Genomic DNA, 18,076 nt, shown 5'->3' with positions numbered 1-18,076 from the left:
TCAGACTGTGTCCAGACACTCACAGTGTAAATGCAATACTGGAAGCGGCAGTCTGCTAGAGACCAAGCATTTTCATATAAAGGAAGAGTGGAAGGCTCGATGATTTATTTGAAAAGTTTGATAAGGAACAGAAAAATCACCATTGGTTTTACAAAATATGGCAACATATAGCTGCTCACTTGCACATCAGATGGCTAGTATATTCAGTGATGATTCCACAAGTCAGTGCTAATTTTTCATTCTGAAAACCTATGTATGTTTTGCCTGACTAGTCATTAAAGCCACCACACGACACCCTTAACACTGTTTGCAGAGCACAGTTTGGATTGTGAGATGTTTTATAATTCAAGTCTCAAACCATTTAATTTTGCTTTCAAATCTACAAATAAAGATATACTTAAGCAGGCATGTCCACATTGCTCTGATGAAAAAACACAAACACCTGCCACATGCAAATTTTACTCTAACAAATAATATGTTTGTGCCGTAACACAGGTATGGAAAGAGGCAAGGTGGAAAGAGTTATCTCCCTTCATCTATCTGCATAAAGACATTCATCACACTGACTGAAGAGATGTATTTTCCTTTCAGAATTCCAGACATAATGCAGAGTTCATCTGCAGCCAGTGACAGTGTAAAATATGAACAAGCCAAGATAAAACATCTCTAGAGACACAATCAGACACTTGGATGCCAAATGCTGAGCTCTTTATCTGCAGTTGTGCATGTGGAAAATTGGTTGGAAAAAATTACAGAAAATCAAGCAATTTCTCTCAGGATAATGTTCTTGCTTAGTGTAATTTAAACCAACCATAAATCAAACCTGTAACAGGCAATTAGCACCAAAGATTTCATGGTATTGCAGACCTATTCTGGCCAGACTTCTCAAAAGGTTCATGGCATTGAGATAGAGGGGTATACATACATCTAGAGAACCAGTTGTCCAGTTTCCATATTTTTGGGAAGCTGCAGTGACTGGGTTAGATCGTTGACTTTGTGTCCTGGCGATCAGAAGTCTGACTCTGAAAGTGTGGGTCCTAATTCTGTACATGACTCAACCTAAGAGAGTACTAGAGTCTGTACTTTACTGAGAAAGTGCTATTATACAAACATGTGCTTCAACATTCATGGCACTGGGGACTTCAGTAGTGCTTCATACATTACCAAGTATAAATCACATTAGCAGGCATGTTGCTGATGAGATTCCAGCACACTAATTATCCATGATCTGTTCACAGTGTAGCCAGTCTCATTACAATCTCCAAATGATTTGAATAAATAGATTTGCAACACAGAACTGACACAAAATCTATTGAAACACTCACTGATTGGCTACGACAAAAGGAATATTTGTCAGGTGCATACATCTGGTATAATACAAACTTAGTTAATGGTCTGGGTTCCTTCTCCCGTACTGATCAGAAGTCAATTACGACTATAATTCTGTGTCAAAGTAGACGCAATAGGTCACTGTGTGAAACAGAGTCAATTTTATGTCACTCACATAATAAAGGAGTTGGGTTTTATGCAATACTCCAGCACTATCACAGCATCAGAAATTGGCATCACACATTGTACCCACATGGGGAATCAAACCCAGGTCTTCAGCTAGACGAGCAAATGCCTTAACCACTGGGCATATATTTCCATATTCAGTCAACAAGTGTTCCATATTCAGTCAACAAGTGTTCCATATTCAGTCAACAAGTGTTCCATATTCAGTCAACAAGTGTTCCATATTCAGTCAACAAGATTTCCACATTCAGTCAATAAGCATTCCATATTCAGTCAACAAGTGTTCCATATTTAGTAAACAAGTGTTCCATATTCAGTCAGCAAGTGTTCCATATTTAGCTGACCTGTGAAGGTCTCAGGGTAGAATAGGCCTTCAGCTACTCATGCTTGCCATGAAAGGCGACTGTGCTTGTTGTAAGAGGCGACTAACGGGATCGGGTGGTCAGGCTCGCTGGCTTGGTTGACACATGTCATCGATTCCCAATTGTGCAGGTCTATGCTCATGTTGTTGATCACTGGATTGTCTGGTCCGGATTCGATTATTTACAGACCGTTGCCATATAGCTGGAATATTGCTGAGTGCGGCGTAAAACTAAACTCACTCCATAGTTAGTCAACAAGTGTTCCATATTCAGTCAACAAGTGTTCCATATTTAGTAAACAAGTGTTCCACATTCAGTCAACAAGTGTTCGATATTCAGTCAACAAGTGTTCCACATTCAGTCAACAAGCATTACATATTCAGTCAATAAGCATTCCATATTCAGTCAACAAGTGTTCCATATTCATTCAACAAGTGTTCCATATTCAGTCAACAAGTGATCCACATTCAGTCAACAAGCGCTCCATATTCAGTCAGCAAGTGTTCCATATTTAGAAAACAAGTGTTCCACATTTCGTAAACAAGTGTGCCATATACTGTATTATATGCACACAAGATTCCTATCACATAGATACACGATCAGTCTTTGTTCCATGTCTGTACATTTCAGAATATCATACCCAGTGTTAAATCAACAAGAAAACTTCATGGATTTTTAGGAAATGTCAAAAAGATCCTTCAGAATCATGCGGGGTTCTACCATGAGGCCAAACAAACAGTTTAAAGTAGGCAAAGATCAACATAGAATTTACATACAGGGTCAATTAATGACTACAGTCTTAAGTGGTATAAGCATTGTTTGATCCAAAGACTCATAATTCTAGGCCACTTTCCCTAAACAAATATGGCTGAATTCTAACATCATGACAGATGTAAAAATGGCAGTAATGGATTTAAGCTTGAAAGGTTAAAAAGACAGATGCAATAGGTAATATGTTAATTAATCTCAGGACAACATGCATACATCAATCAACTGACTGATCAGTCAATTCATTAATCTCAACAGAAACGACAATTATTTTTTAACGTGCAAAAAATAGTGACACTAAAAATGGCCAAATTAGTTTTGTTTTGCATGTTTATTACCATAGTGACAAAAAGTCTACACCTTCAAAATGTCATTTTTAAAATTTGAGTCTCGAATTTAATGAACTAATTTGTATAAACATGAGGTTGTTACGTTTGCATAAAACCTCATCTGTATCTTAACTATTACAGAAACAGCTGAAGATCTTGAATATGTTTGCTATTAAATATACAACACCAGCTGTAGTTTTTATGATGCAATGATCATCTAAACGTATGAAACATACGCTACTGTGAGATGACATTTTGAAATATTGTTTTATTTATAGAGTAACATGTTATGTTCTGCATTTACGGTATATTTGACATAGTGCCATGTCATGCAGACCTAAAGTATGTATGGAAATGAAAACGAATTCCGATGCACATGCAGTCATGCCTTCCTTCAATCATAAACAAAGTCGCAATATTTACTGTAGCATGGTTCAATGCTAGCGCTTCAATTAACAATCCCCAAACGGCACTAAAACAGCGCCGAGTCACGGCCTAATTTCTGGTCTCATTATCATATAAATAGATGTCATTCTGCGTGATGATTCATGCAAACAATTTTCAATGCCAACAATGCGATTTTAACAGTTTGAATGCTGATTGCATATCTGACAACAGATGGAACTATTACACTTACAGCTTGCGTTGCATTAAAATACACAGTCAAGCCAGCGTCTTCTGCTTTTCCCGGCAGCAGCTGTCAATATTTCTAGGTCACGCAGAGTTATCTGCCCATTGACGGCAAGGGTGCTAAAATATAGATCCACGAACGAAAGGAAATTAGAATAACAGAAAACATCACGCAGTTTTCTATCGCCGTGTGCGTTTTCACAACATGCTGTTCATAATATATGAGTGTGACAGACAAGATTATAAGTTAATTCAGTGGGATAACAATGCATGGTTGTTACGTGAAATTTAATGCAAATAGATGCTATATTCAAGAAGTGTCAACTATGGTGGAGATGTTTCAGTGTTAATCAATCACTCATGTGCCCTTTCTGTCATAGAGTTTTGGTTTTTTCTGTACAAGGCTGCTATAGAACCTTGTCCCTTAAACATAAACTCTCTCATCAGAATGGTTTTATTACCCAGTACAATTGCAAGTGTTTCTTTGACTAACCTAAATGAAATATATGAAGGAAGAGTTCCTAAGTCAGCCCGTAAGATTTCATCTGATCCATTGCTGATATTTCCTTCTGGCAATTTTGTACATAACAATGTTTAAATAACATACTTAAAAATAGCAACCAATTTAAGCACAAACTGCGGAGTCTGGTGGAAATCTGTGCATAGTGACACCATCACCCGACCTCAAGGAACAATTGATGGCAACACAACAATTCGGCATGTCTTTGGTGACGTAGAGAAATCAGCAAAATGACGTGCTTCCTACACATTTTCTATACATTTAACTGGAAATCGTTCCCTCTGTGACGTCTCTGTGTTGGCTCTGGCGACAGAGTTACGTAATCTGTCTGCGGTTTCGTTTGCGGGCGAGAGAGAAGCCGACGGCTTTTTAGCGCTTGGTATTAATTAACCACAAGTTGTTGTTGTTTTTTTAAATAAAAGGTGTTTCGTTTATGACTAACCAGAAGTCTTTCATATGCAGTGATAAAAAGAGTACCAAAAAAATTGAGTCTAGTGGTTCTTTTATGCATTTCATGCACATGGTTGGCTAGACCTTGATTGCTTCGTGAATTGTTAGTAGCTCTCGGGTGAGTGAGTGAATTGGAACGAGTTGGAACGAGTTACACTCCTCGTCACACATCAAACCACCACGGTTGTTTGTTTAACGATCCCACCTAATATGGCGGTGGTGTGTCAATAATCGAGTCTGGACCAGAAAACCCAGTGATCAACAGCATGAGCATCGATCTACGCATTGGGAAACCGATTACATGTGTCAGCAAGTCAGGGAACCGGATCACCGAACCGATAACGTTAGTCGCCTCTTAGGACATACAAGGATAGCTGACGGTTTGGATTCTGCCAGGTTAAGCCACCATGGCATACCGGTGTAGGCCATACTGGTTATCGCACAGCAATAAAGTAGATCCCTTACAGTATCACACACAGACAATGTTTGTTTCTGGCTGAGGCCTACCTGAGGTAAAGATGGTATTTGAGGCAGTTAAAAAATATGGACATAAATTATGATTAACATCTTCATTTTGATTTATTCCTCAAAAGCGTTGCTAGTGGATCATTCGTTAACATAAATGCCAGTCAGACATTTGACCCTATTCTAAGAACACTATTTAATGATCGTTGCAGAATCTAAATATACTGGGGAGAGTAATAATTAAGTAAATAAGCTAATGCAAAATATTCTTTGGTCCAGTTTTATATGCATGTATTCTTAATCTTGTCCGTGTTCGTTGGAAATTAAATTAGGTTATCTGTACAGTTTGATTGCTGTTGATAGCTGGAAATACATAGATGTGGTTTTCACTCGGAATTATTGAGGCAAAATAGATTTAGTACTCTATCATAACTTCGTACTCGATAAAACTTAATATCAGTGGCGATATACAATCACGTCATATTTATAACGATGCAAATGGATATATATATATATATTATAGCTTTACACAATTTGGCAAAGACAGACACGCGTGCAGGATTACGAAGACATATGCAACGGTTTCAATATATGAACAATTTAATGAATAGTTTTTGTGATAGTATTTGCGATTATTGTTTCTGCCCGTTCAAATACTTATAAACACTGGTGCTTGGGTAGATTTTACAAGCGCTTCCATCGATATCGACTTGAGCGCGCTTTTCGTTTATCATTCTGCATTTTGCCTGCTTCCCATCGGATGTAATCTGGGTGGAACCATTATTTTGTAGGGCAATAATAAGGTTGGAAACAAATTTGTTGAACTCACTTGGAAAATACATGAACTGGTCACACCCTGAGATCGTATATATTTTATAAGAATACAACTGCTGGTATCTTAAATAATTTAGTACGCTTAACTAACTTAATAACAGCATCAAACGCATGCTGATACTCCTAGTGAGACATTCCAAATTGTATTTCCGGTTCCAAAATGGCTGCGCCCACAGTATGTGTTCCAGGCGAGTGTTTTCAGTTAATACGTGAGACATGAATGTGAACATTTATAAGGAGACACGTGTACACATTAGGGAACAATGTAATAACTACGTACATCTTACTGAACAATTATACTGATTAGAACGTATATCAAGGTGGCAGGAGCCCATCGCGACTCTCCGCAAGAAGTCTCTCATTTGCCCCTAAAAGTTCGTTTTGCCTATTTTCGCTATAGGCCAATCGGACTATAGTTGGACTTGTTTCTAATTGTTTCACAAACTATCAGTTTCTGCACAAAATGTTTTACTTGATCATAGAGTTGAAAAGTTAACAAGCCTGCTCAGCTTAAGAAAACAATTTTTTAGGGACAAAATTGAAATTTATTTTATATCATGTTTAGGAAAAGATGTTTCATTAAGTACACACTTTTTCATAGATTTTCATAGGACAGCTAAAATTGAATATCTATGCCAGTAATATTATAGACTTATATTTATTCAGAAATTTCCAAACTCCTTCATTATGTGATGAAAATTCTCAAAAAGGGTTTTAATGAAAACCTTAGGACATCAAAACTTGAATCATATTACTATCCTCATATGGAAATGCACCACTTCAAATTTATTTGATAAATATCATAATTATCAGTGATTATAGGCTGATTGGCAAAATAGGCAGAAGGGCCTATAATATCCCATATGGGCTATTATCATGATTATAAGCCAATTGGTGGTAGGTTTCAGCAACCTGTTAGTCTAAAGTTAGAAGCTGTTTCTGAATCAGTGTGACTGAATATTTCATACATGTGTTGTATTGTTTTCTGTCGATGAAGGTCAGAGAATATTTCGGGAAGATGACAGCTATGTTGCTGGAGAGGGCACATATAAACGAAATGGCTTCATCTATTCAAGTCTTGCAGGGTTTCTTCATAGAGATGAAACTGAAGAAGGAAAGGTATTGTTTGTGTTTGATGCCTACTTGTCATTACCATCACCATGTGATTACTAGGATATAGTTCCTTCCGTTCCCCAATATTCTTTCTTCCCCATATTAACAGAGGTAACACTAAGAGGTTCATTCCTATATACTGTACTGAATTTGGTGTGTGTGTGGTGGTGGTGGGGGGAGTAGTAATTTTTGTGAGGCCTCTAGTAATTGTTGTGTTAGGTTTTGTGAATAATTCTAGTAAATATCAATTAATAGATATTATTTGGGATGGAGGAACAGGAGAAACTTTTACCCATAACCACTCCAAAGATTCCAGGTTAGAATATATTTCTGTGGGTGCTCAATCTTGATGACTTTGCGGATATTTGTACGTGTTCACCATATCAATCACTGGATTGTGTGGTCCATCTTGATTATTCACAGCCTGATGCCAAATGCTAAGAGTGGAATTCAAGAACATCTAGACAAAGCAGAAATGAATCCATTGATTATCAGGGTTAGCAGAATAATAATATACGACATTATGTAGTACATTCCTTTTCAGAACAATGTCTGCTTGATAATGCTGTGTAGGTTCAAATTCTAGTTCCAGATTTCATCAAGAGCACACTTTTCATGCATGTTTGATGTTGTTTGACAGAAACTGGTTGAAGTAAGGGCAGATGTGAGCAAGAATGTAGTTCCTGCTGTAGATGCTGTCGTCACTGCCAGGGTATGTAAACTTTGATGAAGTGCTTCATGGAAGGTATCACAAACTGTAAAAAGAATCCATTAAGATGTGCAGCTTGTCATATATGTCATTGGTATTATTGGTGGCTTTATTTGTTATGGTGTCTACAGGGTTTTTTTAATAGTGAAGATCAGAGGGGATACAACTGTAATATGCAGAAGTACAACAAGCTGTTAATATTTTCTTGAGAGTTGTTACCATGCTGAGGTATTTTGTCATTGTGAGAGAGATTATGAGGCAGTAAGACAGTGTTCTGAATATGATGACTTCAGAATTGGTTATGATCTGGACATAGTTCAATCACAGTCTTTCCTAAACATGCTTTGTCAAGATTGTAATGATATGCACATGACCTCTATATAAGCATGACCAAGATATTTGGATATGTGATAAAAAAGAAAAGGATTGTGGTGATTCATTGTTGGAAATGTAGAAGATAAATGTTATAATGCAACATAGTGAACATTTGTGTGTAGAGCTCACACATAAGGAAACTAACACCAGCAGTCTCACTGTTTTTTTTTGTCAGAAATTCTTTTTATTCTTTTTTAACTTCTCTTACATTTCAGTGACTCAGTTTAATAAACCAGCAACATTTATTTTTTTATATTTGATCTCTTCATCATTGAGCATTGATTTGTGGGAATGTTCTACATTTCAGGTTACAAATGTCAATCCAAGGTTCTGTAAATGTGCTATCCTCAGTGTTGGAAAGACACCTTTGAGAGAAACCTTCAGGGGAACTGTGAGGTACAAAAATGACATTTTCACTTCCTCATCTTATGATAAGATACAGTCCATTTGAGTCAAAATGTCACCTAAGAATTGCACTATAACTCAAAAACAAATAATCGCAAATCACTCCAACTAATGTCAAAGTAAATAGGAAAAATACACCAACTCTGAAGAATTTTGTTATAATAATTTTTGTCCTCAAAATATGAAAGTTGTTCAACAAACCATTATTTTCATTCAATACTGCAAGATTTGTAACAAGGGTGTAACAACAGCTCAGACAACAGCCAGGTAAGCGAGAGGCATGGGCAAATTTGTCACGTGACTGGCTGAGTGATTGATTCATCTCACACAATGAAGTTTACTGCAGATGTTAAAGCTTTAATTTACAAGGTGTACGACTTCAAGTTTAGAACTCAACAGGGCAGACCATTTTTATGCACTTGATAAATTTCTTAAACATACATCTTGTGCTGTTGGGGTTCCAGAGTTGCAATTGAAAACATTAATAAAACAATGACAAACTCCATCTTCAAACATGAGTGCCCAGGAGTGGGGGGCACATCAAAATCCCTGAAAATTGAAAAACTTGATTCATTTCAAACACAACTTGTCCAGAACACAATCCAAAGTTTATATAGCAAGAATAGACACTTATCATTATGTATATTGCTAAAAGAAATGGAAACTCAACATTCCCTCTCAATATCTACCTACCAGCTTTGGAAATTGCTTTGATTTGTTTTGATTTCGGTACAACAAAGTTAGCTGGGAAGTGAGACATGTCCTTTGTGAAAGATCAGATATTGTGAGAATGAGAAATAATTATATGCACCATACATCAAAACAGGGGTTTGAGCTTGTTTATCTTGATGAGTCTTGGATGAATGCAAGCCATACTGCAGAAATGCAATGCACTGACGAGGCTTCATCCAGAAGACTGCCAATAAGCAAAGGGGAGAGACTCATAGTTCTTTATGCAGGTTGTAAATCTGTGGGATTCTTACCTGGGCGTTCACTTGTGTTAAGGGCTAAAGCCAAAGCCAACCAAAATTACCACACCGAAATGAATTGACAGGTTTTTATGGAATGGGCACAAAAACAACTGGTACTAGCATTGCCATCAAAGAGCAAAATTGTCATGGACACTGCTCCATATTATTATGTCCAGGATCCTGATACAAAAGCCCCAACTTCAAATTCAAGGAAGTCATTAAAATCAACAAAATAGTACCTGTGTATAAAATTGACCAGTAATTGGTCCAGGTCATGATGTCTTATGTTTGCCTCCTTATCTATGCCATTTGAACCGGACTGAACAGTTCTGGGGTATCATCAGATCTGACATTGCCCGGAATAACACAACATTTAAAATGACACACCTAGAAAATCTAGTCCATGAATCCATGACCAACATTTCACAAGACACATGGAAACAATCAGTTGAGAAAGTTGAAAATGCCGTGGAGCATCAGTAGTGGCTTCAAAGCGGTTTACAACAGGAGACTGTCAGTCCTGTTATCATATGAGTGCACTCTGATGACTCTGACAGCAGCAACTCCATGTCCGATTCAGAAGCACAGTGTGTTGACTTTTGAAACTATTCCATCCACCGATGAAATCAACATCGCGCATGCCTCTTGCTTACCTGGCTGTTACCTGAGCTGTTGCTACCCCCATGTCACAAATCTAGCAGGATCAAATGAAAATAATGATGGTTTCTTAAACAAGTTTTATATTTCGTTGACAAAAAATTATAACAAAATTCGTCAGAGTTGGTGTCTTTTTCCTCTTTACTTTGGCGTTAGTTTTGAGCCATTTATGATATTTGTTTTTGAGTTGGAGTGCAGTTCACTGGTGAGATTTTGACTCAAATGGACTGTAGTTGTCGTGCCTCCCCATCAGACAAGGATCTTTGTGAGTAACTGATTATAGAATGGAGATGCGAAAGAAGATTTGAATTTTTATTTACTGGAATATTTTGGTTGAGTTTCTATGTGAAGTCCAGTTAATACTGCATTATAAAATTAACATCTAGTTTGTAATGCATTGCAGATGTTGGTAAGTTGCAGGACAGGCATGATATTTCTTAAACACTACATCATGTTTTAAGTCAGTATGCTCAAGTGATTTGAAGCATCTCACATGGCTAATTGTGTTTCATATCAATGTAGATCTTGATTGCTAATCAGATCATCTTGACAAGGCGTTATTAGTGTTAATGCAAGTGATATGGGAGACAGAATCAGACCCATCAAAAGCCATTACATGACATTTTACAGGCGATGATGACCGAGTCAAGAAATTCCAGCATAGAAATCTAGCCAGCTCTAACTTCTGAACTAGCTCCTTTATCATGTTTATAGTGAGTCAGTGGTGTTTATTACATTCAGGGGTATTTATCCTAGATATTCCATGAAGCTGACATCATTGTACTCTCATGTTGTTATTTAACACATCAGTACACAAGAAGTTTTGTCTTTACAGACGAGAAGATGTCAGAGCTACAGAGAAGGACAAGGTATGAATATTTCATACACATCTTAAATCTAAACTCAAAGAGAAGATTGGAAATGTAATCATTCACTTTCTTCCAAGACATTCAACTAGTTATTCAAATGGTGTCATAAAAGTTTGTTGTTGTTTTTTCAAAATACTTAACAGATAAGAGAAGTTTTTTTCATTGAATAAAGCTGTTTCATTGTAGCTGTGAATTCTTCAGTCATCTGACTTTCTGCACAGGTGGAGATGTACAAGAGCTTTCGGCCAGGGGACATCATCGTAGCACGTGTTGTATCCTTTTGTTGCCTCTGTACGAGTTCTGTACTGTTTTAAGCACTCAACATGTTAAGGACAACTTTTTATGTTTCTATGTGCCATCATTAAGTGAACTGAAGTGTCATTGGCTCAATCAAATCCATTTCAACAAATAGTCTGACTTTTATGTAAAACTGATGTTAACATTAATTATATTGATTTTGTTGTGACATTCTTGTATTTGTCTTATTCTACAAAAGATTATGACAAAAGACAAAAATCAAACTATTGAAGCTGTTGTTGTTCCTGATGAGACAAGTTATCACTGGGAGATGCACATTCGTATGTTCTGAGCACTGCTGAAAATGAGTTGGGAGTTGTCATGGCAACCAGCGAAGCAGGTGAGTTGATTTACGTATAGCTTCACATCACTTTGGTCTCAGTAAAATTTTATAGTGGTTGAGTATAAAATGAAGCCCCAATGAATAGGTTGTTTTTGAAAAGGGTCTTGTTGTCAATGGCTTGAGTGGAGTTGTTTCCCTTAGCAGTGCCAGGATCTATAGATGTGTCCTAGACTCAGTAGTATTATCCTGATTGTGTCACAGCACAAGAAAAGCACAACTTGATTTCAATTTCTGTATTAGGCCCAAACAGGGTAGTACTAAACATTGCACTTACCAAGAGACTCACTATCTGCCTGGTCATGTGTAGCTTCAGCTAGGAGATTGGAAGGTCAGTGGTTTGTTCAGTCTAAGTAAACTTAGCCTCAGTACTTTTTGTTACACTCCACTACTGAGTCTAAGAAAACCTTATGTGAGGTTGCGTCACATAACCTTTGAGATTGACCAATCAGAACACAGCTTACCAAATTTAAAAAGTGCACATTCGCACATACCTTTTGAACTTTTTATCTCGAGTAGGTTCGTACCCGAACGATTCTGAATGCTATTTAGTGTACGATCGCTTCCGGTTGATGCACACGGTTCACATTACAACCATGACAATGGTGAGTAATCAATGGTGAGAAAATAGTGTTTTGGGCAATATTCAAGGATGTCAGCTTGCGGAAATATTAGCTAATGGTAACCATGTCAACAGAAACCCCAAAGTGTATATACTGCAGGTCAAATAACTTTGTTATATGTAGAATTTTGTTTGTGATATTTTGTAAGTCCCTTCGATCCCTAAGTAGTAGCTGTTGTCTGATTGGTTCAATCTATTTAACCGTTTGATTGGACGGTCATAGGTTGCTTAAAGGTTACCTGGCGCGACCTCCTACAAGGGTTTGTTAGACTCAGTGGTGGAGTGTAATGAATAACACTGAGACTAAGTTTACTTAGACTGGTGGTTTGTTCCTTTGCTGTGTCGTACCAAACATTCTTAAAGATGGTACTTGTCATTAACCCACCTTTTGCTTCTTATTGTGAGGATAAAAGGACAAATGACTCAGTATTCTGTGTCCTGTGTGGGATTGACATTTCAGTGGGGTGGCACTATAAAACTGACAGACACCAAGACTAGTTCAAGACATCAAGCATATACTTACCCACATCAACATATTGGCACAGTACAATCATCCTGATTGCAGTTGAATGTCAAAGCCAGAGTTATACCTTGACTAAACTTAAAAGACTTTTGGTTCAGGATACCCCAGTTACTCAAGGGTCCTAACAAGAAATACAAGCACTTGTAAAGTAGTGAAATGGTCCAACATGTTCAGTGTACAGTAAGAGTACAAGAGTAGTTCAATTACAGAAGCTTTGTACTTCCTGTCCAGACGTTCGTACAATGAACATCATGGTCCATACTTAAACCCCACTAAACCTCAACTCCCATGAACATTAAACAGAATCATTAGAAGGACATGCAGGATGACCCTGATGTGGTTTGTGAATTTATGATGATCAGCTCCAGGAAAATATATTGCATGTCCTGTAGCATTGACTGGAAAAATGTTGTGTCTCTAAAAACGTCCCAGCTCTCTACATCTAGAAGCAGCTGTTACTGACTGGTTATGTTGTTTCTGGCCACCAGGGGGCAGCATGGTTCCGGTCAGCTGGTGCAAGATGCAGTGTCCCCGAACCCTTGCTGAAGAGTTCCGGAAAGTTGCCAAGGTTCAGAAACAGTTCATCCAGGACAGCGGCACATAGCAACAGTTGTCGTCATCCTCATGTCATCAGCTTGTAAATAAATCCGGTTTTATGATGCTGCATTTGTTTTCAGTTACTTGTTAGTTGGTCAAGTGATCATGGCTGTTTCATGATATCACTCCATTTTTCAATCAGGCACCAGGAGCCTTTGTTTGTTTATTGTTTTATGATTCAGCAATATTCCAGCTGTATGACAGCGATCTGTAAATAATATTGAGTCTGGACAAGACAATTCAGTGACCAAAAACACAAGTATTAATCTATGCAATTGTTATACAATGTCATTTCAGCTTGGTCATCGAGGATGTCCATCTCATTCTTTACGACAAGAATGGATTGCTGAAGATCAATTCTAACCCAGATCTTCATGGGGCCTGGAAACCTTTGTTTGTAAAGGAAGGTCACACTTCCTGACTTTGTGTGCTGTCATTACACAAATGTGTCAGTCTTTTCTTGTCGTACCTACCTCACTCTTCCTCTTCATCACTCACTCACTCCTTTACTGAGAGCATCAAGCATATCAACATCTACATCACATTCTTACTGACAAATCAACCACGTCAACATCTACATCACATTCTTACAGAGAGCATCAACCACGTCAACATCTACATCACATTCTTACTGAGAGCATCAACCACGTCAACATCTACATCACATTTACCCTCAAAATCTAAAGAGACACCCTGGAGTCAGACAGATATATAACAAACACATGCATTAGAAAACAGTACACCTTTATTCTGAAGTGGAGACTTTTAACTGGATATGTCCACGTGTAAATACTGAACGCAGGATAGAAGACACTTCACCAGTGTTTATATGGAAGCATGAGTGATTATAGGAAGACACACATGGTAGGAATAGGAGCTGAAAAACTGTCACTACTTCACAGCTTAGTATACACTATGTTCCTCTATCATCGAGAATACATGTGACCATGGTCTGGTTCTTTAGGGAGGGAAACCCACAACTGCTTCAACCAAAGACCTGTCAGACTACATTACTCAAATTGTAATGTTCTATTATGCATCATCTGTGATGATCTTGCAGCTAGCTACCTTTCATATAGCTTTCGTCAGACAGTGGTGTCACTATCTGCACAGACTTTGTGTATTCACCAAGTTTAAGTGACACCTGGCCCCGATTTCTCGAAACAAACTTAAGTTTTTACTCAAATTTAGTCAAAACTCAGACTTCAGTTTGTTTCGAGAAATTTGGGCCTAGTCTCATTTTACTGCTGACTTAAAAGGACAGTTACCTCAGTCACTGTATTCTGGCAGTATGCTACTGAATTTAAGTTGAGGATCACCCATTTCTGTCCTATCAATGTGGGTAATGTTTGAATGTGTAACAGATTACCAGTAATATGAAGGAACCGAACAAGGGGAGTGCTGAATGAATGTGCAACCTCTTTTTTATTATGGCTGCCTGAAAAAAATTAAACGATTCTCGGGCATATTTTTACATAAAGTCATGCACACAACAAAATATTTTTTGCATGTTTTTATCAACTTTAAGCATCAAAAATGCAGGTGAACACAAATGGTGTTGGAACATAGTGTATACAAGCTGTGACAGATTGATGAATGAGTCTGACCTTTGGTAGCACTGTAGAACATGCAACATTAAAAACAAACAATGTGAGTTGCTTTCATTCTGCTGGCTATTCTGACCTAATGTTATTACCATAATTGCCAAATAATAACTCTACATCTATCTGTATTGCTGGTATTTGTGTATTGCACAGACAGAGGACATAACAATGCCAAAGGTCACACAGTTCAGGATTTGATTTAACTGAGTGTCAGTGTGACTGAGGTCAGATTTGTTTATGTGATTATAATCAGGTCAGAGTCAGAAACTGGAACAGCTGCTACTTGAAAAACATATATTACTCAATGCATGCTAGGAAAAAAAATTGTCATTATTAGTCCAAGTCCTTGGCAGATCTGAGTGGTATACATCAAAGTGTCAACAGAATGAGTAGAACCAAAACTTGGAATGGTACCATTTCTTATGGAAATCCATATACGAATGACATACCGCATATTACCATGTACTAGCCGAATTTTGAAACATTAAGCACGTTTTTTACAATAATTGCCATTATAATGTTTAGTAGATACTATTCTCATCAAACGTGTAAGTTGGCTGTGGCCCATCGCTGGGGGTCTGCTTATGTTATTCATTACTTGTCGATGGGGTTGACTTCTACACAGTAATATATGGTAAGTATCACATTGCTGTCATTGCTAGGTAATTTCACACTGTCTTTCAGAGATTTTTTTTCAAAATAATGGGGCTCACAGATTGTTTAATGTTTCTTAAAGGTAATTTGACAGGAGTCTTAACTAGCATTAAAGATCAGTCTTTTTTCAAAATATTTGATTAAACTACTGCAATTCATCTTGTCAACATGTAAATCAAGTAAAGAACATAAATTACAAAGTAAAAAATTAATGCCTCGATAAAGAAAATCAACATCGTAATTTTGATGAAATTTGATTTTTTGTTTGAAATGCTTCAAGCAGCCATGGAATGTGGGCCTCTACGCCATGTTTATATAAAGTCACCAGGAATGTGTGGTGAAGGTGGGTTCTCAGAGTTGTGACATTCTCAACACAGTAAATGTATTCCTTCATTACATTATCAACATAATCTATTTCTTCCTTCAGACACAACAATGCTATATGACATGGCACTATCTGACATTTGGCATACTATGTTTGGCAATTTCCAAACATCCACAAGCAGATATTACCACATCCATTTTCTGTTCCATCTCAAATATTCACATCACAGCATGTCACCGGCATGGAACACAGAAAATATCAAACAAGGGTTCATCCTAGAGTCTTCAGTGTATTTTATTACCATTCTTTTTCTAATTCAAATTCCTTCTCTCCAGTCTCAACCAGGAAAATGAGCTGACTTCTGGAAAAATAAATGACAATTACAACTGCTTTCTAAAATTCAGATTATTTGGTGATGGTCTTTTTTATAATATTATCATGTGGATTGGGTTGCTTTGCTCCTGAAACATTTTTGGGTGGATATATATGAAAACAACCAGGAAATGGGAAAAGCAGAAAAAAACATGGACAGCCAAAGCAGTGGTATAGTTAGAAAGACACTACATTATTTATAACTCAGAATTTTAGAAAGCAGTTGTAATTGTCATTTATTTTTCCAGAAGTCAGCTCATTTTCCTGGTTGAGACTGGAGAGAAGGAATTTGAATTAGAAAAAGAATGGTAATAAAATACACTGAAGACTCTAGGATGAACCCTTGTTTGATATTTTCTGTGTTCCATGCCGGTGACATGCTGTGATGTGAATATTTGAGATGGAACAGAAAATGGATGTGGTAATATCTGCTTGTGGATGTTTGGAAATTGCCAAACATAGTATGCCAAATGTCAGATAGTGCCATGTCATATAGCATTGTTGTGTCTGAAGGAAGAAATAGATTATGTTGATAATGTAATGAAGGAATACATTTACTGTGTTGAGAATGTCACAACTCTGAGACCGTTTTTTTAGTTTGTCAACAGTGAAGGTCAGGCTTTGATTCCCTTCAAGGATACAGCATGAGAAGCCCATTTCTGTAGCCCCCTCCCTGTGATCTTGGTAGGATTGGTAATGAACCCAACCACTTCGTCCAACCAAACTGGATCTGGATATCGTACGTCATAACGGTCAAGGTAGTGTGTATATTTATTACACACCAGTAAATACCAGACCATAAGTATCAAACTGGCTAAATTAATGATAACATGGTTTTCTACTTTATTAGCAGTGCAACAAACATGTCACATGAAATATATATAATTCACCAACTAATTTATTCTGCACAGAAACTATCGCAATAAAACAACATGTTTCATTATAATAATGCTATAATTTTCTCCAACAGTTGAGTGTCATAAATTTAATTTTAACTGAAATATCACTGTTATCTAGCTGCATCTCACCATGAATCATTTTTATGTATATTTAATGACATGATGTCAATTTTGTTCCAATATTTCCCCTCCCACACGCAAGCTGTCCCAGAGCATGTCTAATGCAAATTCATAATTGTTTTCACACCTGGACATACACATTGTGAAATATCCAATGTCATATTAATACACCATCGCTGTGTACTTGAAATTCAGTCTTCAAGGCCACCACATTAATCTATCAGAAAATAGTGATGTAAGAGAAAGATATGTAAGGGTTTATTTGTGGTCGTAGGAAAGTGTGATTCTGTCCAATATTCAGACACAGGACGTCACTGGTTCCTGCAGGAATTCCTTTACTTTGTCAGTTTGGTTTGTTGTTTAAGGTCACACTCAGCAATATTCCAGCTATATGATGGAAGGCAATAAATAATCGAGTCTGGACCAGACAATCCAGTGATTGACTGCATGAGCTTTGATCAACGCTACTGGGATATAATGTCATGTCAACCAAGTCCGACCACTTGATCACATCAGTCGCCCGATCCTCATATCTGGATTTGCTGGAGACCAATTCTAACCTGGCTTGTCCAGTTCCCTCACTAATGCCAATACTAGTTCAAAATACAATACCTTCTTGGTTTAGTGAGAAAGCAGCTATTCCTGGGAAGGCAAAGGTTACTGATTTTGACTTCTGGCTGTTAAATTAAAAACTCTATAGGACTTGTTCCCCTTTTGCACAAACACAAACTGGTCAACTTGTTCAAGAGGA

At 37.4% G+C, this 18,076-nt stretch overlaps 2 protein-coding genes across 3 annotated transcripts in view; one reads left to right on the top strand and one right to left on the bottom strand.

The window, feature by feature from the left end:
* LOC137265478 (complexin-like) overlaps window positions 1-3,694 on the bottom strand; it is a 197,437-nt gene extending 193,743 nt beyond the window's left edge. The window contains exon 1 of one of the 2 annotated variants that reach the window (XM_067800885.1): window positions 3,612-3,694. The gene's annotated coding sequence lies outside the window, so the exon portion shown is untranslated. The remainder of the gene's footprint in view (window positions 1-3,611) is intronic. The other variant, XM_067800883.1, reaches the window with a different exon arrangement.
* Window positions 3,695-6,009: 2,315 nt separating this feature from the next.
* Window positions 6,010-13,413, top strand: LOC137265549 (exosome complex component CSL4-like). The gene is made up of 8 exons (XM_067800966.1): window positions 6,010-6,061; window positions 6,871-6,992; window positions 7,627-7,698; window positions 8,378-8,466; window positions 10,939-10,972; window positions 11,194-11,244; window positions 11,528-11,609; window positions 13,243-13,413. The coding sequence occupies exons 1-8, from the start codon at window positions 6,034-6,036 to the stop codon at window positions 13,356-13,358; spliced, it is 594 nt and encodes a 197-aa protein (XP_067657067.1). The 5' UTR covers window positions 6,010-6,033; the 3' UTR covers window positions 13,359-13,413.
* Window positions 13,414-18,076: the final 4,663 nt, after the last annotated feature.

This window comes from Haliotis asinina, chromosome 15 (genome assembly GCF_037392515.1).
Source record: "Haliotis asinina isolate JCU_RB_2024 chromosome 15, JCU_Hal_asi_v2, whole genome shotgun sequence".
Classification (NCBI taxonomy): domain Eukaryota; kingdom Metazoa; phylum Mollusca; class Gastropoda; order Lepetellida; family Haliotidae; genus Haliotis; species Haliotis asinina.
The sequence above is the reverse complement of the archived record's forward strand: the minus strand, read 5'-3'. Positions and strand labels throughout refer to the sequence as shown.